Source organism: Peromyscus eremicus, chromosome 23 (genome assembly GCF_949786415.1).
Source record: "Peromyscus eremicus chromosome 23, PerEre_H2_v1, whole genome shotgun sequence".
Lineage (NCBI taxonomy): Eukaryota > Metazoa > Chordata > Mammalia > Rodentia > Cricetidae > Peromyscus > Peromyscus eremicus.
Window position 1 is genome coordinate 39,006,249 of NC_081438.1, and position 24,588 is coordinate 39,030,836.

The 24,588-nt window shown below is 47.9% G+C and overlaps 1 protein-coding gene across 7 annotated transcripts in view; it reads right to left on the reverse strand.

The window, feature by feature from the left end:
* Positions 1–24,588, reverse strand: part of Katnal1 (katanin catalytic subunit A1 like 1) — a 55,348-nt gene that overhangs the window by 11,798 nt on the left and 18,962 nt on the right. For all 7 annotated transcript variants that reach the window (XM_059249227.1, XM_059249222.1, XM_059249225.1 and 4 more), the window contains exons 4-8: positions 16,194–16,356; positions 4,386–4,513; positions 3,951–4,056; positions 2,779–2,937; positions 1,921–2,047 (exon numbers count right to left, since the gene is read on the reverse strand). In XM_059249227.1, coding sequence (XP_059105210.1) covers positions 1,921–2,047; positions 2,779–2,937; positions 3,951–4,056; positions 4,386–4,513; positions 16,194–16,356 — 683 coding nt within the window. The remainder of the gene's footprint in view (positions 1–1,920; positions 2,048–2,778; positions 2,938–3,950; positions 4,057–4,385; positions 4,514–16,193; positions 16,357–24,588) is intronic.

Genomic DNA, 24,588 nt, shown 5'->3' on the forward strand with positions numbered 1-24,588 from the left:
TCAGTGATGTCCTAGCCCCAATTTTAAATACCTCATGTTTTCTGCAATGCTTTCCCCCCAAATAAAACATATTCCTTCCTTTCATATATAAGCAAGAGTTGAAATGGCACACTGACTGAGGGACAGGTCTCCTAGCACACAGCACCATTGTGGTCTCTCAGTGCCTGGCATTGCGTACCATGTGATGTTAAGTACCCATCCTAAGGGTAGTGTTTTGAATGAAAATGGCCCCCATAGGCTCCTATGTTTGAATGCTTGGTCCCCAGTTAGAGGAACTTTTTGGGAAGGATTAGGAGGTGTGGCCTTGCTAGAGGAGATGTGTCACTAGGGGTGGGCTTTGCAGTGTCAAAAGTCCAGTCCAGGCAGAGTCTCGTCTCCATCTCTCTCTCTCTGTGCCTGCGACTTGCAAATCAGATGTGAGCTCTCAAGTGTTTCTCCAGCACTATGCCTGCCGGAATCCCCACTAGGATAATAATGACTAACGCTCTGAAACCGTGAGTGAGCCCTAGTCAAATGCTTTCTTCTAAAGTTGGCTTGGTCGTAATGCCTCTTCACAGCAATAGAACAGTAACTAAGACATCGAGTCCACAACTGGTGGATGATCAAAACAGCACATGCTGAATATTTTAGACACGTTTGTATCTTTTCTTGTGGACTGCTTAGACTGCCTGTTGTCTACACACAACTACCAGACTGAGCTGTGTCTAAAGAAGTGCTAAGCCCCTAACTCTCCTTTCCCCACGGCTCCCCAAATGCTTCTCCTCTTTGCCCAGACATTTCCAGCCGTGTATCAAAGCCCTCTGCCTCCCGTGTGGCAGCCCTCCCCTCCTGACCACTATGACTGCCACACCCAGAGTTCCCTCTGCCACAGAGGAACCTTGTGTGACTTCTGGTCAGCTGTTTGCCTTTGGCGTAGCAGTTGGTCTCAAAGGTTTGGGTCTCAAGACCTTTGATGCTCTTAAAAATCCCGATCACAGTGTGGAGTGTGTCTGTCAGTGTTTTCCATTAGAAACAAAACACGGACAGGCGGGGAAGTGGCTCAGTGGTGCCTGCCCATCAGACACAAGGCTCCAAGTTCTAGCCCAGCACCATAAGTAGATAGATGATAGACAGATAAACAGACAGACAGACAGGTAGATAGATAGAATGCTCCAAGTATTAATTCGTTGTAAAAATAAGACTCCATGACTCATCTAATTAAGATTTATCTTATGAAAAACAATCATAGTTTTCAAAACCTCCCGTCTTAATTAGAAGACCTTTTTTTGTTTTGTTTTGTTTTTGTTTTTCCAGACAGGGTTTCTCTGTGTAGCTCTGGCTGTCCTGGAACTCACTCTGTAGACCAGACTGGCCTTGAACTCAGAGATCAGCCTACCTCTGCTTCCTGAGTGTTGGGAGTAAAGCCATGGGCCACCCTTGCTGGGCTAGAAGACTTTTTAAATGGCACAACGTCGAGTAAGTAAGAGAACAGCTGCACTCTCCCACGTGCTTCTGCCCTCCATCCTCTGGAACTCTGCAGGTTCTGTGGACTCTAGAATACTCTACTACAGACTTGTGAGAGGATTAAAGCAAAATCAGTAAACAGGCCTTGATGTTACTACTGAAACTGTGGAGCCCTTGTGGAGCTCTCCGGTGGTCTGGAGGCCCAGGGACTCCCAGCCCCTCAGAGCCTTGGCTCTGCCAGCAAACCCCTTGGTGACTGGAGTAGTCCCTTGCTCCATAGCCTAGAACCTGGACACTGGCACACGGTTCACTGTGAGTACTCCATGAGTACTTCCAGATGCATGAACAAGTGGGTGGATGAGCAAGTGATTAAAAAGAACTCCCAGCTGCCTCCTGATCCTCAGTGAGAACTTACAAAGCCTGAGTCCAGCCATGCTGGAAGGAGTGATCGTGGGAGAGTCTTTAAATGTCAGTTACCGTCCATCTGGACAAGCAGCTCAGACTTGACTCTGCGACTTGCTTCATGCTCGTCCGATGTTCCTCTTCGACTGCAGATAGAATCTATTTCATCAATGAAGATCGTGGTGGGGGCGTAGAACCTAGCCTTGGTGAAAACATTGAAAGTAATCATTCTGCGATCTCATAAAGCACTCTGTATTTTTAAGTCATTCTAAAATAGCAGCAAATGAAGCTACAATTTCTGTTTAAGTGCTATCCCTGTCTTGTCCCTGATAATCTTTTTAGGAAAAAAAAATCCAAAATTAAAACCTACACAGTTGGTGACACTGAGTGAAAGATACACAGAGATTCAATACTGTTTTTTCTATGTTTTAGTTATTATTATTTTGAGACAGATCTTACTTTGTAGTCCTGACTGGCCTGGAACTGGCTATATAGACCACACAGGCCTCAAACTCAAGTGATCCACTTGTCTGCCTCCCGAGGCATGTGGCACCACCCTGGTAATTCTTCCTAGTTTTAGGATGAGAGATATCACCATGGAAAGAAAAAAAAAAAACCTTACTGGAAGCAATTTTAATAAATCGATATCTACTGACAGATCCACCTCTAGCTGGTTTTAAAAAGTCTTCCGTCCATCACTGCACTAGACATCCAAAATGCCAGTCACCCTCATTGGACAGGATGCTAAAGGGCCTTTTTTCATGTCATAGAGAAAGATATGTTGAAGACACACCAAGTATTCCACAAAACCCCCTACTACTAATGTGCCCACAGCTAGCACAATACACCCACACCACTCTTTCAGAAGATCACAAGGGGCGCAGACCCGGGTATGAGGAACCACAGGCCCAGACAGACAAACAGCACACTTACCATTTCAAACAACAGACGGACCAACTTCTCAGATTCGCCTCTGTACTTAGAAGTCAGGGTGGAAGAGGAGACGTTGAAAAAGGTTGTCCCACATTCGGTGGCAACCGCTTTAGCTAGCATGGTTTTCCCAGTCCCTGGAGGTCCAACCATCAGCACACCCTGAAAATCCACAGAGAAATTAAGCAACATACTGGATTTAAATGTTTCTCATGAACTATCATCAACTGATCACACTGGTGTACATGAGGATCCCCAGCAAAATACAAACTTGGTTGTCATGGTGTGACTAGTGTATTTAGCAAGAGCAACAAGAAGATGATAAAAGTGATTTCTCCAGGTGTTTCAGGTCAGAAGTGGCCAGAGATAAGCTCATAAAAAATGGCTGAGCAGGTATGGTGCTCACACCCATAATCCTGGCACGTGGGTAGTGTACATGGAGTGTTCAGAGATGGAGGCTAGTGTGGACCACAGAGAGACCCTGTCTGGTAAAACAAAAGGTAAGGAGGGAAAAAGGAGGGGAGAAGGAAGAAAGGGGAGAGGAAACAGAAGCCGTGGCAGCAAAGAGCCCTTTTTCCTGAACTCAAGGGGAGACAATCCTATAATTCTGTGGACTACTTAGAGCGACCCTGCTGGGGCTGGGAAGATGGCTCAGTGGTAAAGAGAATGTGCTACTCTTGCAGAGGACCTGAGCTCAGTTCCCAGCACCCACATAAGGCATTTCACAACCACCTTTATCTCCAGCTCCAGGGGATCCAATGCCCTCTTCTGGCCTCTGAAGGCACCTGCACTCACATGCACAGACACAGACACAGACAGACACATAACTTGTTTAACTTTTTATTCACAGAAATAGACACCCAAAAGTTCTTACAATTAACCTCTAGCTCAGCAACTGAAACACATGACCTGGAAGAGAGCAGCTTCACTGCTCTGAGCCTCCCTCTCTCTCTCTCTTTCTCTCTCTCTCTTTCTCTCTCTCTCTTTCTCTCTCTCTCTCTCTCTCTCTCTCTCTCTCTCTTTCTGTGTGGTTGCAGCACATCTCACTACAAATTCACAAGAGGTGTGGAGGGGTGTGAGCTGCCCAGCGTACCAACATTGGTAACACACAGATCCACGGCAGGCTGCCCTTCGTTATGAAGCATCCCCACTTCAAGACTGTCAGACATGCTCACCTTCCATGGCCTTCGAATCCCTTTGAAAAAGTCAGGCATCCACATGGGAAGGACAACAGCTTCCCGGAGCAACTTCTTAGCCTCCTCCAGATCTGCTATGTCATCCCTTTGAGAGAACAGTTGCACGTTTACTCAGGGACACCTCTGATTTATGGCCACAGCTAATTACTTTAAATTTATTGACTTATAAAATTATCTTATAGTAAGGCTATATTCTAACTCTTACTATTAAAAATGACCAGTGAAAACACACTGGGTCACTAATTAGAGCACATTATGCAGTTAGCAAACTTTGTCAACAACAAATGAAATGTCACGTTCCTCTGTTGTTATTACAGACAAGGCATTATCAGGAGATCGATGGGGAGGAGGGAAGAGCCTCACAACCCGGCCTTGTGACTTGTTTTCTTCTCTACTGTAACTCAGGACTCTCACCAGTGAATGCTAGGGTTCCGAGACACAATGTCCCTCTCCAGGGCTTCCACCAGATCCTTATCGTACCCAGCGCCGTCAAATTTGGGGATTTCACCATCACTTGCACCGTCTTGAATATTTTTCCTTCCCTGGAGGTAGGAATGATAAGGTTATGGTCAGTAACAAAATAACTTTGATATCATTAGGTTTTCAACACACAATGTGACTGTATGTGCATATGTATACATGTGTGTCCATGTATATGTATACGTATGTGTGCATGTGCATGTGTGTCCATGTGTTTATGTGTCTGTGTATGCGTAGAGCAGGGACCAGGGATAGAATCCAGAGCCTTTGCATGCTGAGCAAGCACCCTAGTACTGAGCTACCTTCCCAGCCCAGAGTAATCTATTTAAAAATAGTTTCTTATGAAGGACGTGGTGGCACACACTTTTAATCCTAGCACTCAGGAGGCAGAGGCAGGTGGATCTCTGTGAGTTCGAGAACAGCTTGGTCTACACAGTGAATTCCAGGACAGCCAGTGCTATTACACAGAGAAACCCTTTCTCGAAAAATAATATATTTTTTCTTACTATTTAAAATGGTATCCTCTGGTTGCTTCGATGCCGTCCTACCCAATTAATTCATCCGAAGTAGACCTTCCTCACATCTACATTCTTGGAGACAGCTGCAGGTAGGACTTTGCCAACCCTTACTGAATCCAGCGGTCTGGAGAAGCCTGCCTCTGACTCACTGGATACAAAGGATTTGGCCCTCTGCTAGAAAACAGACAAGTGACGTGCAAGAAGAAAATTCATTACTGTGCACTTGCAGAATACCTCACACGTTATCTCACTTGACGTGTCAGCCCCACATCACAGACTGCTTCTCCTTTTCTATGGATAAGGAAAATGGGCCTCAGAAAAGCCAAGGAGCTAAACGCTTCTCAGCCTTTTGACTAAGTGTAGAGGCAAAGTCCGACTCGACTCACCAGTACATTTTGGGCAGAAAATGTGGCTCAGGCCTTCCTGCCTTCCTAAAGCAACATGTTTCTATGGCTATCCTAGCTCACAGCTGACTGCGTTGCTTCACACTTCAGAACAAAGGCTCCATGCAAGATGGAACTGGGACTTTCCTGCACTTCCAGAGCCTTCCTTTGCCACTCTAGGCCACCACCTGGGACTCAGTGGTCTCCGTCAGGACAGCTCTCTGGGCCCCATCACAGAACTGCTCATCATGGTATCCCATGCTGTAACAACATCCAAACTCCCTCTCATCTCTCCCGCCTCTTTCTTCTGCTCAGTACCTTCCAGGCTCATGCCCAGAGGACCTTGTTTCACTCATAGTATTAAGACCTAAGGAAATGTTTGATCTACCTTAAATTCTTCTACTAATATTGTGGCTTTAAAAAAAAGGAAAAAAGAATTCTAGGCTACCACTTATGAGCTCCTGGGCTCTGCCAGGATTCATTCAGTGCTGAGGAAGTGAATGTGGAAATGCTCCGATTTCTCAGAGATTTCAACCATGGCAACAGCTTTAAGGAGCAGAGCCATGCCATGTCCAGGGCATCGGCCCCTTTTCTGTCTGATCTAAAAATGAAAGGCAAAGGGTCATGATGAGGAGACAGCAGAACACGATGGACTTCTCCGGTTGGACTTGAGAGATAAACAGAGAGGCACAGGCAGTACCCAAAGGGAACCAAATGGCTCCTTTGGCAGACGCTCCGGTCCTCTGAGCCACTAGGTGAAGAGCCAAACAGTGTTCTGGTGACCTGATGACGAAGATTTACTTCCATGGGCAGTCTAACAGTAGGGCTGGCTGACTGCTGCGTAGGAGCCTTGCAGTTGAGATAGCACATATTAAAACCGACTCTTAGGTGAGCAAACTTCTGGCATACTGACACAACCCAACATCAGCCAATGTAAATCAAGCTCTGCCTCAGATCACATTTTACGACATGGCTAGGCCACGGCTACAAGCCACATTCAAGCCAATCCCTGGGAACTCTGTGGTCATTTTAGAGTATTCTAGAAACAAAGCAGCAACAGGCATCAACAGAAACCAACCTATCTGGCTCCTACCAAGCCTTTGCAAGCCTTTGTAATTTGAGACTTGCCAAATTAAAATGAAGTCCAGATATTCCTTTCACATAAATGTCCACATAACAGGGAGACTTGACGCACACCAAGAGGAAGGAAATGCCCCGTCTTTGTCACAAAGAAACAGGAATCATGGAATTCTAAGAAAGTAGCTGTGAGCAGTGATTATATAGCTTGTCTGATCACAGTGTGGTTTCAGGGCAGGGGATGAAGATGCATCTTGTTGCCCTCACTGAGCATCCTAGTCCAGGGAGGAAAGTGAGTCATCAATGTGACTGAATGAAGAGCCTGGAGAAATGGGCAGCAGCTGAGTTTGGCCTTTATGAAAAAGAGCATGGATTAGCATAATGTGACCTGCATTTTGGACGACCCTCCCTGCTGCCATGGAGAAGAATGCTGGGGTAGAAAGGAACCACAGGGTAAAAACCTTTCACTACAGAGGAGGAGAAGTAGGTGTGAGACCCTGAAGGTCCTGCCCAGTACATCCCCACAGAGATGAACTCCCCCAGTGAGGGCCAAATCAAATCAAGATGGGGATGAGAGAGAGCAGGAAACCTAGTGAAGCCAAAAAAAATCATCAGTAAAAAAGGGCAGCAACTGTCCTCCTAACAAACGTAAATTAGAACAGGAGCAGGCAACATAAATACTGTGTGCCGGAGTGAGGCCGCTGACCAACTGCACACGTTAATGAAATGGACAGCTTTCAAGCAATAACACTAATACCTCTTGGGATGTCGTGACTTACACCTAACACTAGGCTGGAATGTCACAGGGTGATCTTGAAGTCCTTCCTTAGATTTGTGCACCCGTTGTTAAGGTCAGAATTAGCAAAAATTTGATAGTATGGAGGCTGGCATACTTTTTTCATTAAAGCAAAATACTTAGCGTTTTACTAATTTCTCAATTATTCAAATCAAGACAACTTCCTTAAGGATCTTTTATGAGTAATGCCTAGTCATTCTTTCTGAAGGAAAGGAGGCTCTAGGTGATGAACCAAGTCTCTATAGCTTGCAGTCAATGACTGGCACAGCCTGTCCCCAAATGCAAATAGTACTTGCATTTGCCATTGCGGCTTCTGGCACTATGGGACTAAGTGATTGAGATCCCATCCATTACTGCTCTGGGCCCGTATGTTTTACAGAAACACTGTTGAATGAGCTATACGGAGGAACGATGACCAGATAATTAATGGCTCACACGTCAGGCCATTGGAGGAGGACTCCAGGAAATGTGTGCCACGTGAGCTGAGGGGACACGACTGGAGCACTACCACCCACCAGCCGCTCTGTCACTGTAGAAGAGGAACCGGGGCCAGTATGAACACAGGAGAGGTGGATTTCAGATCAGCACAGGATTTCCTAACAACAGCTCCTGTTCAACAAAGACACCCACTTTCTTGTCAGGCAGTGACGATGTACAGTCAAGAACAGAACGTCTGGCTGAACTGTAGATGGCCTGTGGTCCGTTCTGTGATGTTGCTTTTCCCATGTCCAACTTACTCTTCTCTACTGCCTGGCCAGTGGCCAAAAACTAGTGCAAAATTTCTTGAACACTTCATTATTTCTTTCCTTCTATCCTTCCCTCCTTCCCTTCTCCCTCCCTCTTTCTCTTGGTGCTGGGGATCAAACCCGCGGCCTTATAAATGCTGGGTAAGCACTCTTAACACAGAACTACATTCTCAGCCTCAATATATCAATTATATTTTTAAAATATTTTATTTTTAAGTGTGTGTGTGTGTGTGTGTGTGTGTGTGTGTGTGTGTACACACACGCGTGCAGGTGCTTGAGGAAGCCAGAGACATCAGATCCTCCTGGAGCTGGAGTTGCCAAGCCCAGGTCCTCTAGGAGAGCAATATGTGCTTTTACACTGAGTCATCGCTCAGCCCCATAGTCTCTTCTGTAAAATACGAATTTTGTGTAATCTTTTTCATGTCGTTATTAGTCTCCCACATCCACTCCGCTCTCTGTGTCAGTGTCCTGGGAACTTAGCGTGTATCAGCATATTCATTCCAAAAGAGGAATGAAGTAGGTATTCTTCCTTCCATCTCACAGATGAGAAAGCCGAAGAACACAGTCTGCAGCCTGTCTGAGCATGAAGAGCGGCCTAGGCGCTCCAGCTGCAGGCCAGCGCCTGCAGTCAGCCTGTTCCCGGGGCACACTGCTGCACATGGGGGCTGCTTCCAGCCCGCAGCAGAAGCAAACGCAGGAAATGTTAGACAAGCCCCCAAACTGCAGCTCACCATAGCCTACTGTTCCACAAAGTAAAGCAGGCAGATAAACGCAAAACAGCGCTTACTGATCCAGGTGCAGTGCCCTGCACTGTCCTACCGAGAGAGACCCAAGATCGTAACAACAAATCCCCAGCAAGCTGCATGCTTACCACTATGCACGTTCTTTACACGGTATTTATGACCACGTTTAGCGTGCCACACTCGATTCTAGGCACAGAGAATACAGCAACCAAGCAAACAGACAGAGACCTCTGCCCTCCCTCACGAGGCTTAGGCTGAGGTTAGAGGCCGCAGTCCACAAGTCACACATAGTGAAGTAGTTAGGGTTAGAACATCCAGAGCAGACGTGTCAAGTGGTTGTGTTCACACGTTCCAAGAACGGGGCACACAGAAGCACCCCAAGCAGTGGGCTGAGGGCACAATCAAAGAGGTAACAGCAGGCCGGCCAGCCGGGCCTTGTAAGCACTGGTGGGGACACTGGCCAGTAGGCTAAGGGAAGGCAGGGGAAGGTTTTGAGCAGAGAACATAATGTGAGCTGCATCCCAGGCTGCAGAGGGCAAACAGACCAGGGGCAATGGCTTCCCTGGGTTCTGGCTTACACTTCTGCAGTGTACAGAATGGCTAGAAGGAAAAAGGAGAAAAAAATTAAATATGGTTACTAAGATTTCACATTCAATTTTCTGTTTATAAAATACCTCATTTAAACAAGAGCTCACAAACCCTTGGCAACTTGATAGCCTTGAAACTGGGAAAAATTTAGCTCAACAAGAATAGACAAATCCTAAAATCTAGAGACTGGAGAATGCTCACTGAGCAAGGGTGCAACCCAGTAAAGGAGCTCACCCTGAGGAAAACACACTGACGAGACACACCCTTCCCTTATCCTAAGAGCCCATCTCTCACAGACCAAGATGATAATAAATCGGAAAAGAAAACCAATGTGGATTTTAAAAAGATAGTGCCAACTCCTACATATGTGCAATTCAGCCACAGTTACAGAGATAAAAATTTCGCAGGATTACACAAATGAAAACCCACAGTACTACATATTAGCTGATGTGAGACTAAAAAAAATGGATGGCTGATTTAATGTCTGATGGCCAGAATAAGCCAGTTCTTAAAACACATCACTGATCAAAATAGAGCCAATACACACATGAACCGTTTTCAGTCCCTAAGTTATAAAGTACTTCTACAAGGCACCTTCAAGAGACCAGCCATGCTGGACGCTGGCAACAGTGTGGAGACCTGCAGCTCGCATTCTGTCAGCTACAGGGCAAACTGCTAACACCCGCTCGCAAAGCTATTTGGTGTGACCTCCCAATGGCTGGCTTACACATCTCCTATGAGCCCACCGCTCCACCCCGGTGAACTCACTAAAAACGGATGCATATACACAAAGAGGAAAAACAAAATCTACCCAAATTGGCACTATTCAACAGATCCAGACTAGACAACCCAAAATCTACTAGCAAGGAAACAGATTTAACTGTACGTAATAGTATGTAAGTATGAGAATAACTTACAGTATCTGCAAAAGCACGGAGGAATGTCACAAGCATACACTAATCAGAGAAAGAAAAGAATAAGAAAGAAAGAGAAGGTGGAAACAAAAATCCAGTTCACAAGAACAGAGGGCTGCAAACCAGATGCTACTAACTGGGCGTCAGAAGACAGGATGCCGGCTACTCTGGGGGAGGGGGGGCAGAGACTGGGGGCCAGCAGGACCGTTGCACCCAACTTCCGAGGTGCCAGTGTTCTTTCTTGACCTAGCATGGACACATTTATGGCAAGAAAGCTACAAGGGTTACTACAGAAACTGTTCCTTTTTGCCTTATGATAGGCCATTATTAAATTTCTAAGAACTCCATAAGCCAGTAGTAAAACACACTAAAAACCAAACCTCACAGATATATATATATATAAGTATATATATATATATAAGTATATATAAGTATATATATATATATATATATATATATATATATATACTTAAAATCTCCTCACTTCCTGATTATCACTGTCTGTGCTCTAGCAGCTTCTTAAATCTCTTATATAGGAAATGACCCATCTCATGGAGACAGAGTGGAGTGAGATGCTGACCCTGTCATAGTGGAACCAACCACATCATAGAACTCAGCGAGCACTGTAAGCTCGGGCTCGGGCTCGTTTTGATGCTGTTGACTGTCTACACTGTAGCTAGTTTTTCCTCCGGTCCCGCCAAGCTCCAGCAGTCCCGTAGCCCACTTATAAAATAAACATACAGATGCTTATATCATTTAAACTGCTCGGCCATTAGCTCAGGCCTACCACTGACTAGCTCTTACACTTAACTCAGCCCATTTCTGTTAATCTATATGTCGCCACGTGTTTTGTGGCTTTACCTGCTGCCCTTACATGATGCTCCCTGGATGGCAGGCTGGCATCTCCTCTAGACTTCCACCTCCCAGCCTCTCCTCTCTGTCTCACCTATCCTATACTTCCTGCCTGGCTACTGGCCAATCAGCGTTTTATTTATTCACAACACTACACTTTCAAAAGTGAAGGTAAACATGTCAATGCGGAGTCAACTTAAAAGTACGCCACTGGAGGCTGGGGAGACAGTTCAGTGTCACACAGACTAAAACAAGAAGACCCGAGTGCAGATGCCCAGCACCCAGGGGAGAACTGGAAATAGCAATGTGCCCTTGTAACCAGTGAAGAAAGGCGAGGCAAGAGGACCCCAGAGCTCACCAGCCAGTCAGCCCAGCAAACTAGACCCTCTGGAGCAGGCTTTCTTTTGGGCCACCAACTAGCACCCAAATCATGACACAGAGACTTCTTATTAGTTACAAATGCTCAGCCTTAGCTTAGGCTTGTCCCACTAGCTCTTATAACTTAAATTAACCTGTTTCTCTTCATCTACGTTTTGCTTTGGGACTTTTTACCTTTCTTCCATTCTGTATGTCCTACTCCATGGCTGGCTGGCCCTGGGCATCTTCACCTTTTTCTCCCTTGTTCTCTCGTGTCTTCTTGTTCCTAGATTCCTCCTATTTATTCTCTCTGCCCATCAGCCCTGCCCATCCCTCTCCTGCCTAGCTATTGGCCATTCAGCTTTTTATCAAACCAATCAGGTGCCTTAGGCAGGCAAAACAACACATCATTAAACAAATCCAACATAAACAAATGCAACACACCTTTACATAGTTAAAGTAATATTCCTCCCTTAAAAGATAAGGTAAAGAATGACAGAGACACCTGGTGTCAGCCTCTGACCGCCACACACATCTGCACTGGCCTCCACACACATACACACTGGTGTTCACACACATCAGCACTGGCCTCCACACACATCTGCACTGGCCTCCACACACATCTACACTGACCTCCACACACATCTGCACTGGCCTCCACACACATCTGCACTGGCCTCCACACACATACTCATTGGTGTTCACACACATCAGCCCTGGCCTCCACACACATCTGCACTGGCCTCCACACACATACTCACTGGTGTTCACATGCACAGGCACATATACCTAGACAAACACACATACATATATGCATACACCACACACACATGCACACATACACATATGCCATTTCTGTCGTTTTTACATTATTAAAAAAACACAAAAAAATGAGTATTCTTCCAATATTTGAAAATTATCCTATTTGTCAATGTTGCCCAAGTTGTGGATGAATGAGTAAAATTCCAAGATGCTTTATTTTTCATGGCTTTACTACCATCTTACTGATGAAAACAAATTATCAATCAGCATTCACGTCTATACTGCATTCCTCCATCAATGCAGTCACAGGTCAAACAGAGATATGAGTGTGGGCCTGAATCAGTGAAAGCATTCTATGCAGTCCATAGGGAGCACTGGACAATTGTCATTTCTAAATTATGGGCAGATAGTTGCATATGCCTTATGTCGATCAGATCTGTAATAGACTCACATGTGAATGTATGTGCATGAATTACATGTGAACACATATTTTTTCCAGAAAAGTAATTCTTAAACACACATCAGCACCCCATGTGAGATGGTCATTCATAAAATAACAATTATGGTTCACGCACCCTCTTACGTCACTGTTCATTTGTGCAGCTGTCAATCAGCAGGCATCAACAGACTACCCCAGTCTTGTTCCCACATCTCCTCATTCCTGTGTCTCGAAGCCAACCGTGAGAAGGAAAGCATTCGCCATGGCCATTTGCCATATATGATGTGATGAGACAATGCACTGTAGGCCGAATGACGGAGCAGTGAGTCCAGTGAGTGAACTTGCCCTCTGCTTAGAGTCACATGTAGCCAGAATAATGGGATCATGAAGGACACTGCTCATTAACCACAGATTAGTTTACACCAATACAGCTAGCCTAATACAACATTTATTTTTACGATAATATAAAAACATTCCTTCTACTCCCTCGTATGTACTTTCAGTATATCCTTGTAAATTAGAAAAAACATTTGTTATTTCTACATAAATCTCTGATTCTCAAATATTGTCAAGAATATAACTCATGGTCAATTAACTCGGTGAAACAACCAATGTTCCTCTAGCTCATGACAAAAGCTACACATCCTTTTCAATAGAATTCAGGTTAAAGAGGGCAACTTACATTTCTCAGCATACTTCGACATTGACTCTAAGCTTAAATGACAAAACGGTCAATTCAATTTTCTGTGGGCTACAGTCTGGACATACAGTCTTCCAAATGTCCCATCAAAACCCAGGCCCCAGTACACTGCCATTAGGAGGTGGGGCCTTGTAGAGGCCATCACCAGACACTGACGGAGGTCCCACTGTTTATAAAATGACCTGGTGTTTCAGCATCAGCCCAAACAGACTAAGACACCTGTCCATTCAAACAATGCTAACAGCATGGCTTGGCTGTTCTCGCCACTCCTGACAGCAATGACAGACCGACAGATGTCAGTCAGAGGTCCTTTTCTAAGACAAAGTCTCACTATACTGCCCAATGGCACCAGACTCACAACCATCTGTCTCGGCCTTCTGAGTGCTGACATACAGCCAGGTACACTTCATTAGCTTATACTCACGACTAAAACGAAGTGCATACCTAGGGAAAACGTACTAACCACAGTAAGGTACACACTGCCATTCAGACACCCCTGTGGCCCTCAGGATTCAAAAGAAACACAGTCTCAACAACAAATCATTGTGCACAATGACTGGTGCTTATTTAAAAACAGCACTTTAAGCTCAGACCTAGTCTGAAGCCTACCAGAAGTTTCAAAAGAAGTGGAAAAAAAGATGTAATCTCACAAAATTTACCATAATGTTTTTATAAAAAGTGTTTTCTTATGACAGAAAAATGAATAGAAATTTAAAAAAATACTTTGACACTGTTCACATTATGATTTACAACTCAGGTGCACAGTGATGACCCTCTGAAGCCCAGTCCCACAGTCCCAGTCTCTTCAGGCTGTGCTCACAGACGGAATCGAAGGAACCAGCACCCAGTTCAGCAGAGTCAGAGGCAACAACGGAGTTCGTGGGACTCAGGGAGAGCGCTGCTCCTACTGCTGCCATGTGCCGTTCTATCACTCAACCCTACACACGAAGCTAAGAGCAATAGACCAGGAACCCTTCACAAGACTTGATCATAAATTCCTTTACCTGCCGAGCCATTTCATGGGCCCCAAATAAATTCCTCTTATCCTCATTTTTTATACCTATGAAGCTAAGTGTCTGGAATATAGAAGGCTCTCAGAATTCTATACACAAAGTAATAAATCTACTAGATTATGAGAATACACAAGCATGTGTATATAAATAATTTTGTTTTGTTTATTTTTGTGGCAGGGCCTCAAGTTACTATGTAGACCAGGTCGGCTTGAACTCATAGAGATCTGCCTGTCTCTGCATCCCGAATGCTGGATTAAAGGCGTGCACCACCACACTGTGCCTACGCCTGGGCTCTTAATGGAGAGACAGCTAGGGACCAACAGGAAGGAACAGATCGACTCTGGTCCCTTCACCTGCTCATCACAAGTGTGCTTTAAACAGCTCGTCAGAAAACACACCATCAGGCCACGAGGCCAGACTGCTTACTTACCAAGTAGGAGCTCCTGTAACTAAATGTTTATATACTTACTGAACTAAGTATTTTCAAGGTAATTACTATCTTTATTATGGGCAATACAGTCTGGTTTTTCCCGGACTATTTTATTGCATCTTTTCAAGCCTGTTGCAACATACCAACCAAATGTTTTTAAAAAGAAGTCTATAATATCCGCAATGATCCTCCCTCTTCATTTTCAAATCAGTCTCGTCTAGGAACCAGTCTCTGCTAACTTCTGGGTGGCTACGGTAGTCAGATCAGAGACAACTACACCTTTCACGCTATGGTGACACTTCCATGTTTGGTTTTGAATAGTAGTTCCTTTCATCTCTGCGGTGACTCACAGTACCTCTTCTATCTCAGCAGCTGCAGAAAGAAGAAGGGCTGATTTGCAGTGATGGTCTGAGTACTTAGCATGTCAGTGAGAGGGTAGGCCTTGGAGAGTTATTCCGAAACACTACAAATGAAAGTCATTTACAGCCTCCAGAGGATCACATGTGCCATCAACAACTGTCACTTGGTCGCCTTGTCCTCGGTTTACGAGTCACACTTAGAACCCGAGATTTATTCAGTTGTGGATTTCTTTCCTCAAATCCAATCTAGACTTTACCAGTGAGTGGGGGGAGGGGAGGGGAGGTCTTCAGACTCCAGCCCTCACTCTGAGGACCAGAGCTCCCTGTACCTTCGTTTCTTACTCTGAAAAGGGGAGAGGGGCTGTCTCATGATTCATGATTCATGAATGGTGCCAGAGCCATCCAGCAACCCACAGCCAAGGTTACTCCTGGTCTTTCTCTCTCTCGTGTGACGCTGCTGCAAAAGGTCCACTTTACTAAGTACATCTATACGTGTGTGTGTGTGCGCGCGCGCGCGCGCGCGCGCGCGCGCGCGCATGCGCACGGTGTGTGTGTGTACTTTACTAAATACCTCTGTACCTGTGTGCACATTCATTTTACTATTGAAAGATAATCCTTTTGTACACTGTGAAGATGGGTCTGATTGGTTTAATAAAGAGCTGAATGGCCAATAGCTAGGATTTCCAGGGAGAGAGAGGAACTTGGGAAGCATCTGAGGTGTGTAGATTAAGCCATTGAGACTCGGAGTTGGACATACAGTATGGAGGAGAGGTAACAAGCCATGTGGCAGAACATAGATTAATATAAATGGGTTCATTTAAGTCATAAGATTTAGTTGGGAACAAGCCTAAGCTAAGGCCAAGCATCCATAATTAATTAGAAGTCTCCATGTCTTTATTTGGGAACTGGAGGTCCACCGACACTTTACTAAACACATCTGTAACATCTGTAACATCTGTAACATCTGTGAGTGCGTGTGCAGGTACTTTAGGGACCGCTGCAAATTCAACACCGATTACAATCTCCCCAGAGCCCGGGCCGCCAGGGTCTGAATCACGGTCTTGCCTTGTCGTCTCTCCCTCTCGCTCTGCAGTCCTTGTCCCGACTTCCGGGTTTGTCGCTCTTGGATGTCGGGTGCGCTCGGCCCACCAGTCCGCGGGCGCCTGCTCCCACCTCTTTCCTCAGAGGCCTCACTTCCCGGTTGGGACGTCTGATCTGAGGCGGAGCTCTAACAAAAGAGAGACGGTAAAATAAAAACTAATCAAGGACAAGTACGTCGGCAGCACCTCACTCAAGAGGCTGTCCGTTCCCCTAAGGTACCGTGGCTGATACAACTATTAAAAAGAGGGACACAGGGAGCGACTACTCTGCCAAGAGTGACTGCCCATCACCAACAGAGGGCAGCACAGCCTGCGGCCGCCTGTCAGCCTTTAGCAGCCCGACTCCACTGACTGCCTGAGATCGAGAAGAGTTAACTTCGACAAAATTACAACCTTCTCCTTAAAGGACAGGACTTAAACCCGCAACTCCTTGCATAGCTTCAATGTTTTCTTTTTACAGCCAAGATGACTTTCTCCACTTAGCTGGAAAGGTCAGCATTTCACTAAGCACATTACCAATGGCAGGGCTCGGCCCTGACGTGGTCTTATAAACAAAGCATTTCTGTGGGAAAACACTATCCAGGCCGGCAGGCCCCCAGGTGTGACTAGTCACGTCAGTGAGTCCAGAAGTGAAGCGAGCGTCTCCCAGCAGCAGGTTCTGTCAGTACAGAGCAGCTTCCGCCCTCCAACCCGGAGCCTCCGAGGCTCTCAGCACAGCCCGGGCATGGACTCTCTCTGGGTGGGGACGCTGTCACTTCCTAGTTCCTCCCTCTTTCTCAAACCATCCCTCCCCGTTTCCCGACCTTTCTCCCGTTCATGGCCACACTGACATCTGTGGCCGATCCCTGTGTGCAGCTGCTCTTTCCTCTCAAACTACATTCATTGTCCCAGCTCTAGGCTCGTGGGCTGTGTGTGAGTTTAGCGCTCCTCCCTTTTCCTAATGTTTCCATTAGCACATGGTGATTATACACGCTACGGATTTCACTAAGACATCCCCACACAGGTACATAATGTACTTTGGTCAAACTCAGCCCTCACTAACTACCCACTCCCACTAACCCCTCTTCTCTTCCAAACTAGTCCCTCTCCCCCCTCCCCCTCTCCCATTGTGTGTGTGTGTGTGTGTTTGTGTGTGTGTGTTTGTGTGTGTGTGTGTGTGTGCGTGTGTGTGTGTGTGTGTCCCAATAAAAGAGTTTCATTAGGGTTGGTGGCAGGACCATGTGCACCTGACCAATGACTGCACCACTGAAAAGGCCCCTCCTTCCCCCATTAACTCAGGGAAGAGTGGGGCCCTAGGAGCACCCCCTTCCATGACAGAGTGCCGACGGGTCAATCTTGTGAAATCTCATGCACATAATCCCAGCTGCTATGAGTTCAAGGGCACAAGAAGCCATGCCACGCCTGGAAGTGAGCACTCCAGAGTGCTCCCACCTTCCTTCCAGCTCTTACATCCTTTCCACCCCTTTGTCTGCATGCACCTGCAGGTTTGGGGTTTAATTCACCTGCTCACCAGAGCTACCTTCTGGCATCCTAGAAGGTAGCACAATGATAGTGAATTTGACAAGAGAGGAAAATGAATGACGCTCCATGCCCTCAGGGAAGTGGCGAAGTCCTATGATAGTACAGTTCTTCCGCAGTGCTACGGTTTAATGTAAATTGATTCCCGTGGGTTACAGGTCTCACTGGGTCTCTGGTTAGTGGAACAGCTTTGGAAGGTTGTGGACCTTTAAGAAGTGAGGCCTGGCTGATGGAGTGGGTTGATGGGGTAGCGTTCAGCTCTGTGCCATCTCTGCTTCTTGATCAAGAGCCGCCTCACACTTCTGCCTGCCTGCCTTCCCTCCCTCTGCCATGCCTTCACTTTCATGCTGAAGTGAAATCCCCAGAAACTCGAGTCAAAATAAGCCTGTCCTCGTTAGGATTTTGTCACAGCAGTGAGCGAAGTAACCACTGCAAAAAGCATGTTCATATTGCTGGACTCTGCTGAGAATAAGAACGCTGCTGAGAGCCGCACAGGTGTCTACTGGGCGTCACACCGACATCTCACTCCGCAGAGTGCAGTCCGGCTCCACAGCCATCGACCCGCGTTTTTAGCATACCGCTAGTGACACCGCTGGCCCCAGAGAAGACAGAGACGAGGAAACAAGAGTGTGACGGGGTCCACTGGGGAAGAGTTCACAGCAACACGGCCAGAGGACACTTGGAAATTGAAGTTGAATCACATTATTGGTCCTAGGGCATTCTTAGTCACTTAAGCATTCTGTCAATGAAATAAAAACATGAAGAGACCAGTGAAGAAGAAGACCTAATAATAATAAATTGCCGTTTAGTGTACTGCAGGTCGGAGATGTAGCTCAGTAGCAGAATGCTTGCCCAGCATGCACCAAGCCCTGGGCCAACGTCTGGCACAGAAAATAAAATAAAAGCTCAAGCCTCTTAGTATCTCGACGCAATCCTTCTGTTGTTGTTTGGGAGAGAGGAGGCCTGCTTCACTTAGGTTCTCTGTTTTGAGGAAGAGACAGACAGTGGTCAGGTGCAGTTCTGCTTTAGTATCTGTGTATCCATGCATGCAGAACTGTCTTTCCTGCGTCAGTCAAGGGCACCGGCAAGGGAACCGATGGAGACGACCCCTCCGCTCAGCACACGTGGGGTCTCTCCCGTCGCTAGCAGCTGTGTAAATGACTGTTGTTTGGTCCAGCCCTTTAGACTCGGCTCCGGCATGAAGCCTCTGCTCCCCTCCAGCAAGGCCAGCCCTTGCAGCTGCGTGCAGGCTCTCTGCAGTTGCTGGACTTGCCATGAATCCCGAGACAGTCCCGACTCTCGGCTTGCTACTTAGCAGCTGCTACGCAGTCCACTCTGTGCACACATCTGGCTTGGTAAGCCATGTCCTTAGATTCCTTCTAGGCTGGTTCACAGGCTGCCTTCCAAGGGCTGCCCTGGGCTTGTCCTGCTGGGCACTGTTCTGAATGACGTGCTCAACACGCTGTAGGTGGCGTTTGTGGCCAGTCCCCGTCCAGTGGGAAGTATGCACGTGCTCTCTACATCTTCAGTTCCACCTCGCTGCGGCTGGATAGTAAATGTGTAACCGACTCTGTCACTGTCCCACAGGACACCCTTGATTCTGCTCTGTACTGCTCTGCTCACTGCCGCATCCCTGCACAATGTCATGCTCACTGTGGGGCTCTGTGACGGCTTCCAGGCTGTGTAGCAACAGACTCACGAGGCTTGAGTGGGTCTGCATACCACCACTGACCTCGGCCCTGATGTCAAACAGAGACGGACACTGACTAGCATGCCGCTTTTCAAACACAGAGAGCAACTAGCAGTCATCAGAGCATGAGGACTAAATACCAGCCTCGTGTTCTGCACTGAACTACCGTTGAGAGCAACAGGAAGAGACAGGTGTTCTGAAACAAAACTGACAGTCTACCACGAATAGAGACAGACCTCCACTGTGAGAGCCACTCTATACACATCAGCAAGGAAAGAGAAGCGGAGAGATGAACAAGGACAGAGAGGTGTAAACAGGTGTCTGCACACTCCTTCAAGAAGGGCTTCTGGAGTGCCCACACTGTGCCACACATGTTGCTGGGGAAACAGCCCCAGTCCTCCAGTCACGTGACTTGGGGCCGGCTGGCAGCAGTGAGTACAAAAGGATAAAGTCTAAGCTGGACTCTGGAATCATCTGATAAAGCCAGTGGAGGGTCAGGTGGGAGCTGCCAGCCGGTCCGCACCCCTGCTGTGCGGGGCTGCTCTGCACTCTCTGCATGGGGCAACTGCCCTCTGATCTCCATCACCACAGAGGAGGAAAGTGAGGGGGGAGCTGGCTAGCTCGTCCTCAGGGCCCCTGAGGGGCAGAGCTAAGAGGAAACACCTCCACCCACCCACCCCCCAGCCCCAACTAGTCTGTGCAAAGGCAGCAGCCTTCCTAGGGCAGAAGCTGCTGCGTGGCAAGGACCTCACTCCTGCTGTCAGCATCCAGGGGGGACCAGTGAGGTCAAGATGAAGTGCATCAGGAAGAGCACAGGAGCGGGGACTAGAGACAAGAGAGGACATGGGAGAAGAGGCCACAGTCACAACAGGAAGAAGAAGAGCAGCAGAGCCGCGTGAAAGCCACAGCAGCTAGAAACGAGGAAAGAGTTCCTACAGAGCTGGGACACAGCAAGTGTCACAGAGGTGGGAGTGAGTCCAGAGGGAGTGGACGGCGTGTACACTAGTGAGTCCAGAGGGAGTGGACGGCGTGTACACTAGTGAGTCCAGAGGGAGTGGACGGCGTGTACACTAGTGAGTCCAGAGGGAGTGGACGGCGTGTACACTAGTGAGTCCAGAGGGAGTGGACGGCGTGTACACTAGTGAGTCCAGAGGGAGTGGACGGCGTGTACACTAGTGAGTCCAGAGGGAGTGGACGGCGTGTACACTAGTAAGTCCAGAGGGAGTGGACGGCGTGTACACTAGTGAGTCCAGAGGGAGTGGACGGCGTGTACACTAGTGAGTCCAGAGGGAGTGGACGGCGTGTACACTAGTGAGTCCAGAGGGAGTGGACGGCGTGTACACTAGTGAGTAGAGGGAGTGGACGGCGTGTACACTAGTGAGTAGAGGGAGTGGACGGCGTGTACACTAGTGAGTAGAGGGAGTAGACGGCGTGTACACTAGTGAGAAGAGGGAGTGGACGGCGTGTACACTAGTGAGTAGAGGGAGTGGACGGCGTGTACACTAGTGAGTAGAGGGAGTGGACGGCGTGTACACTAGTGAGTAGAGGGAGTGGACGGCGTGTACACTAACTAGTGAGTAGAGGGAGTGGACGGCGTGTACACTAGTGAGTAGAGGGAGTGGACGGCGTGTACACTAGTGAGTAGAGGGAGTGGACGGCGTGTACACTAGTGAGTAGAGGGAGTGGACGGCGTGTACACTAGTGAGTAGAGGGAGTGGACGGCGTGTACACTAACTAGTGAGTAGAGGGAGTGGACGGCGTGTACACTAGTGAGTAGAGGGAGTGGACGGCGTGTACACTAACTAGTGAGTAGAGGGAGTGGACGGCGTGTACACTAGTGAGTAGAGGGAGTGGACGGCGTGTACACTAACTGGTGAGTAGAGGGAGTGGACGGCGTGTACACTAACTAGTGAGTTGCTCAGTACAGTCAAGAGCTCAGCCCCGGGGCTCGGTGACTGGGGATGTGGGATTCCTAGGAACGAAGGAGAAGGGCAGGCAGGTCATCCCAACAGCAGACAGCAGCTTGCCAGGAAAAGGCCAGCCAGGCAGGGAGTCTTCAGGCCAACGTGTCACGTGTCTGTCACTCTGACAGTGCCTTTTCCAAAACAGAAATACCAGGTGTAGGGGCTGGAGACAGGGCTCAGTGGTTAAGAGAACTGCTGCCCTTGCAGAGGACCTGGGTTCAATTCCCAGCACCCACGTGGAGCTCCTGATGCCCTCTTCTGGCCTCCTAGGCACCAGGCATGCACGTGGTGCACAGATGTACAAGCAGGCAAAGTATTCACATACATAAAATAAATCTTAAAACAAAAAATTTAGGCACTCAGTGTAGTAAATACCTACAATTCCAAAATTCAAAATTCAAGCGGGTACTGTATTTTGTAGCGGGAGATAGATGTTTCCTACACAAAGCTTATATAAGAGGAACAATGAAACTAGAGAGATCAAGAACAAAGCCCAACAGAATGCCCTCCCCCTTTGGACACCCGGCCCCTCCCCTTCACACAGCCTTTCCTGCCGTTATCTTCCTGTGAAGGACAACCGACAACCATCCCTGCAGGAGGGAGCCGTTTCTCTACACCCCACCCTGCTCCAACTGAGCCTTCTGGCCCCACGGCTGCATCAGCACCCCTGCATCATCAGCACCCCTGCATCATCAGCACCACTGCATCAGCACCACTGCATCAGCACCACCGCATCATCACCACTGCATCAGCAGCACCCCTGCATCATCAACACCCCTGCATCATCAACACCCCTGCATCAGCAGCATCCCTGCATCAGCAGCACCCCTGCATCATCAGCACCCCTGCATCAGCACCACCGCATCATCAGCACCACCGCATCAGCACCCCTGCATCATCAACACCCCTGCATCATCAACACCACTGCATCATCAACACCACTGCATCAGCAGCACCCCTGCATCAGCACCACTGCATCAGCACCACTGTATCAGCACCACTGCATCAGCAGCACCACTGCATCAGCAGCACCCCTCCATCAGCAGCACCCCTGCATCAGCAGCACCACTGCATCATCAGCTCCCCTGCATCATCAGCACCCCTGCATCATCAGCACCCCTGCATCATCAGCACCACTGCATCATCAGCTCCCCTGCATCATCAGCACCTCTGCATCAGCAGCACCACTGCATCATCAGCTCCCCTGCATCATCAGCACCCCTGCATCATCAGCACCACTGCATCATCAGCACCCCTGCATCATCAGCACCCCTGCATCATCAGCACCACTGCATCATCAGCTCCCCTGCATCAGCAGCACCACTGCATCAGCAGCACCACTGCATCATCAGCACCACTGCTCCTGAGACCCGAGGGGTACTGGCCCTGCAGCAGTGCTTCTCACCCAAGCATCGTTTCGGCCGAAGCCTCCAGGACAGCACTCCAGGCAGCACAGGCACCTACCCTCTCCCTGTAAATAACTAACGGAGACTCCAGGGCTTCGTCCCCCGGCCGTGGGACGGCTGTGTCACCTGAACCCGGCCTGTCACGCTCTGCCATCTACTCTCACTGTGCACAAGTGGTACAAGCCTGAAATCTCAGACCCAGGAAAACGAGACAGGCAGACCACGAGTTTGAGACCAGCCCAGGCTTCACAGCAGATCATGTTTCAAATATCCAAATAAAATGTTAGGACGTGTGTTTTTGAAGACGTGCACTGAGCTGTGGGTGAGCTCGTGCTGATTCTCAGCCCTTGAATTATTAACTGGGCATTTTGTTTTGTTTTGTTTTGTTTTGAATGAATTCCATCTGGTTCCCAGCCCTTGTCCTATAGTGGCTGTGTTCCCGGGAGGTTGTGAAGTGAAATCATAAGCCAGGTGAAGGAACTCAGTAAATGTCATTTATTATGGAGACAAATCACCCCTCCTCCCTACATTCTACTTATAATCTGAAATTAAAGGCCATCCCATATTCCAGGAGATAATAGAACCCAGAAAGTTAAGGAGGTGGGTACAACCCCAACCTGGCACCAGTGTCAGGGAACAGCCCACTGCATCTTATGAGGAACACCTTAAATGTCTGCCCACCCCGTTGACACTCTCGGGTAACTACCACTCTTCTCCTAGTCTGTCCCTACCTCTAACTCCTCGTCAGTAGCTTCGTCTAGATACTCAACTATCTAGACCCATTATCATCTCATTCTCACTATCTCATTAGTCACCAAGTTTAATCCATTTTACCCAGTATGCTCTCATACCCACCCACAAGACCAAATTCTTCCAGGGCAGGGGCCATAGCCATCCAATGTGCACCGGACCTGGCAGAGCTTGGCAGGTAAGACATGCCAGTATCCCTGAGGCCAAACTCTGGGGGTTAGTTATTGCCACGATAATGCCTGCAGGGCTGAAGATAAATGCCTGGCATGCAGTGAGCACTTACAAAGCACGTGGCAGATGGGTCCCGCAGCACTCCTCTTCCCCAGGTTTGACACAGGGAGGGTGACTGGACCAGAGCTGCTGCAAATGGCCTCTTCCACCCCTCATGCCAGGAAACAACTGAGTCAGAGCAGAGGTGAAGGACTCACTAACAGGAAACAGTAGTTTCCTCTCTCGGTCCTTGACTGCGGCCTTAACTGAACCTTTTTATTATTAAATGAGCTTTTGTTTTGTTTTGAATGCTGATAGTTACTTAAGCTAGCAGGGACCCCAGAGAAACCTGCTAACAGCCTTAACGTTAAATCTCTAAGAACCTGGGCAGGGACTTAAAACTAGTCTCCTAAGTGTACACGGAGAAACATTGTACCATCTCCCCAAACTCATGCGCGCGCGCACACGCACACACACACACACACACACACACACACACACACACACACACACAGGCCAGAGGTCAAGTGTATTCCTCAAGGAATCACTGATCTTGGAGCTCACTGACTGAGCTAGGCTAGCTGGCCAATAAGACCCAGGAATCTTCCTGCCTCTGCCTCCCAGCACTAAGATTATAGGTACTTCCTCTGTGCCCAGCTTTTATGTGGTGCTGGGGATCCAATCTCATGTTGTCATCCTTACAAAGCAAGCCCTTTACACAATGGGCTCTCTCCCCAGCCCCTCCCTCCAGGTCTTGATGAAATCGCATTAGAAGGTCTATTAGGGCTTTAATCACAAAATTATCTATATAAAACAAACTGA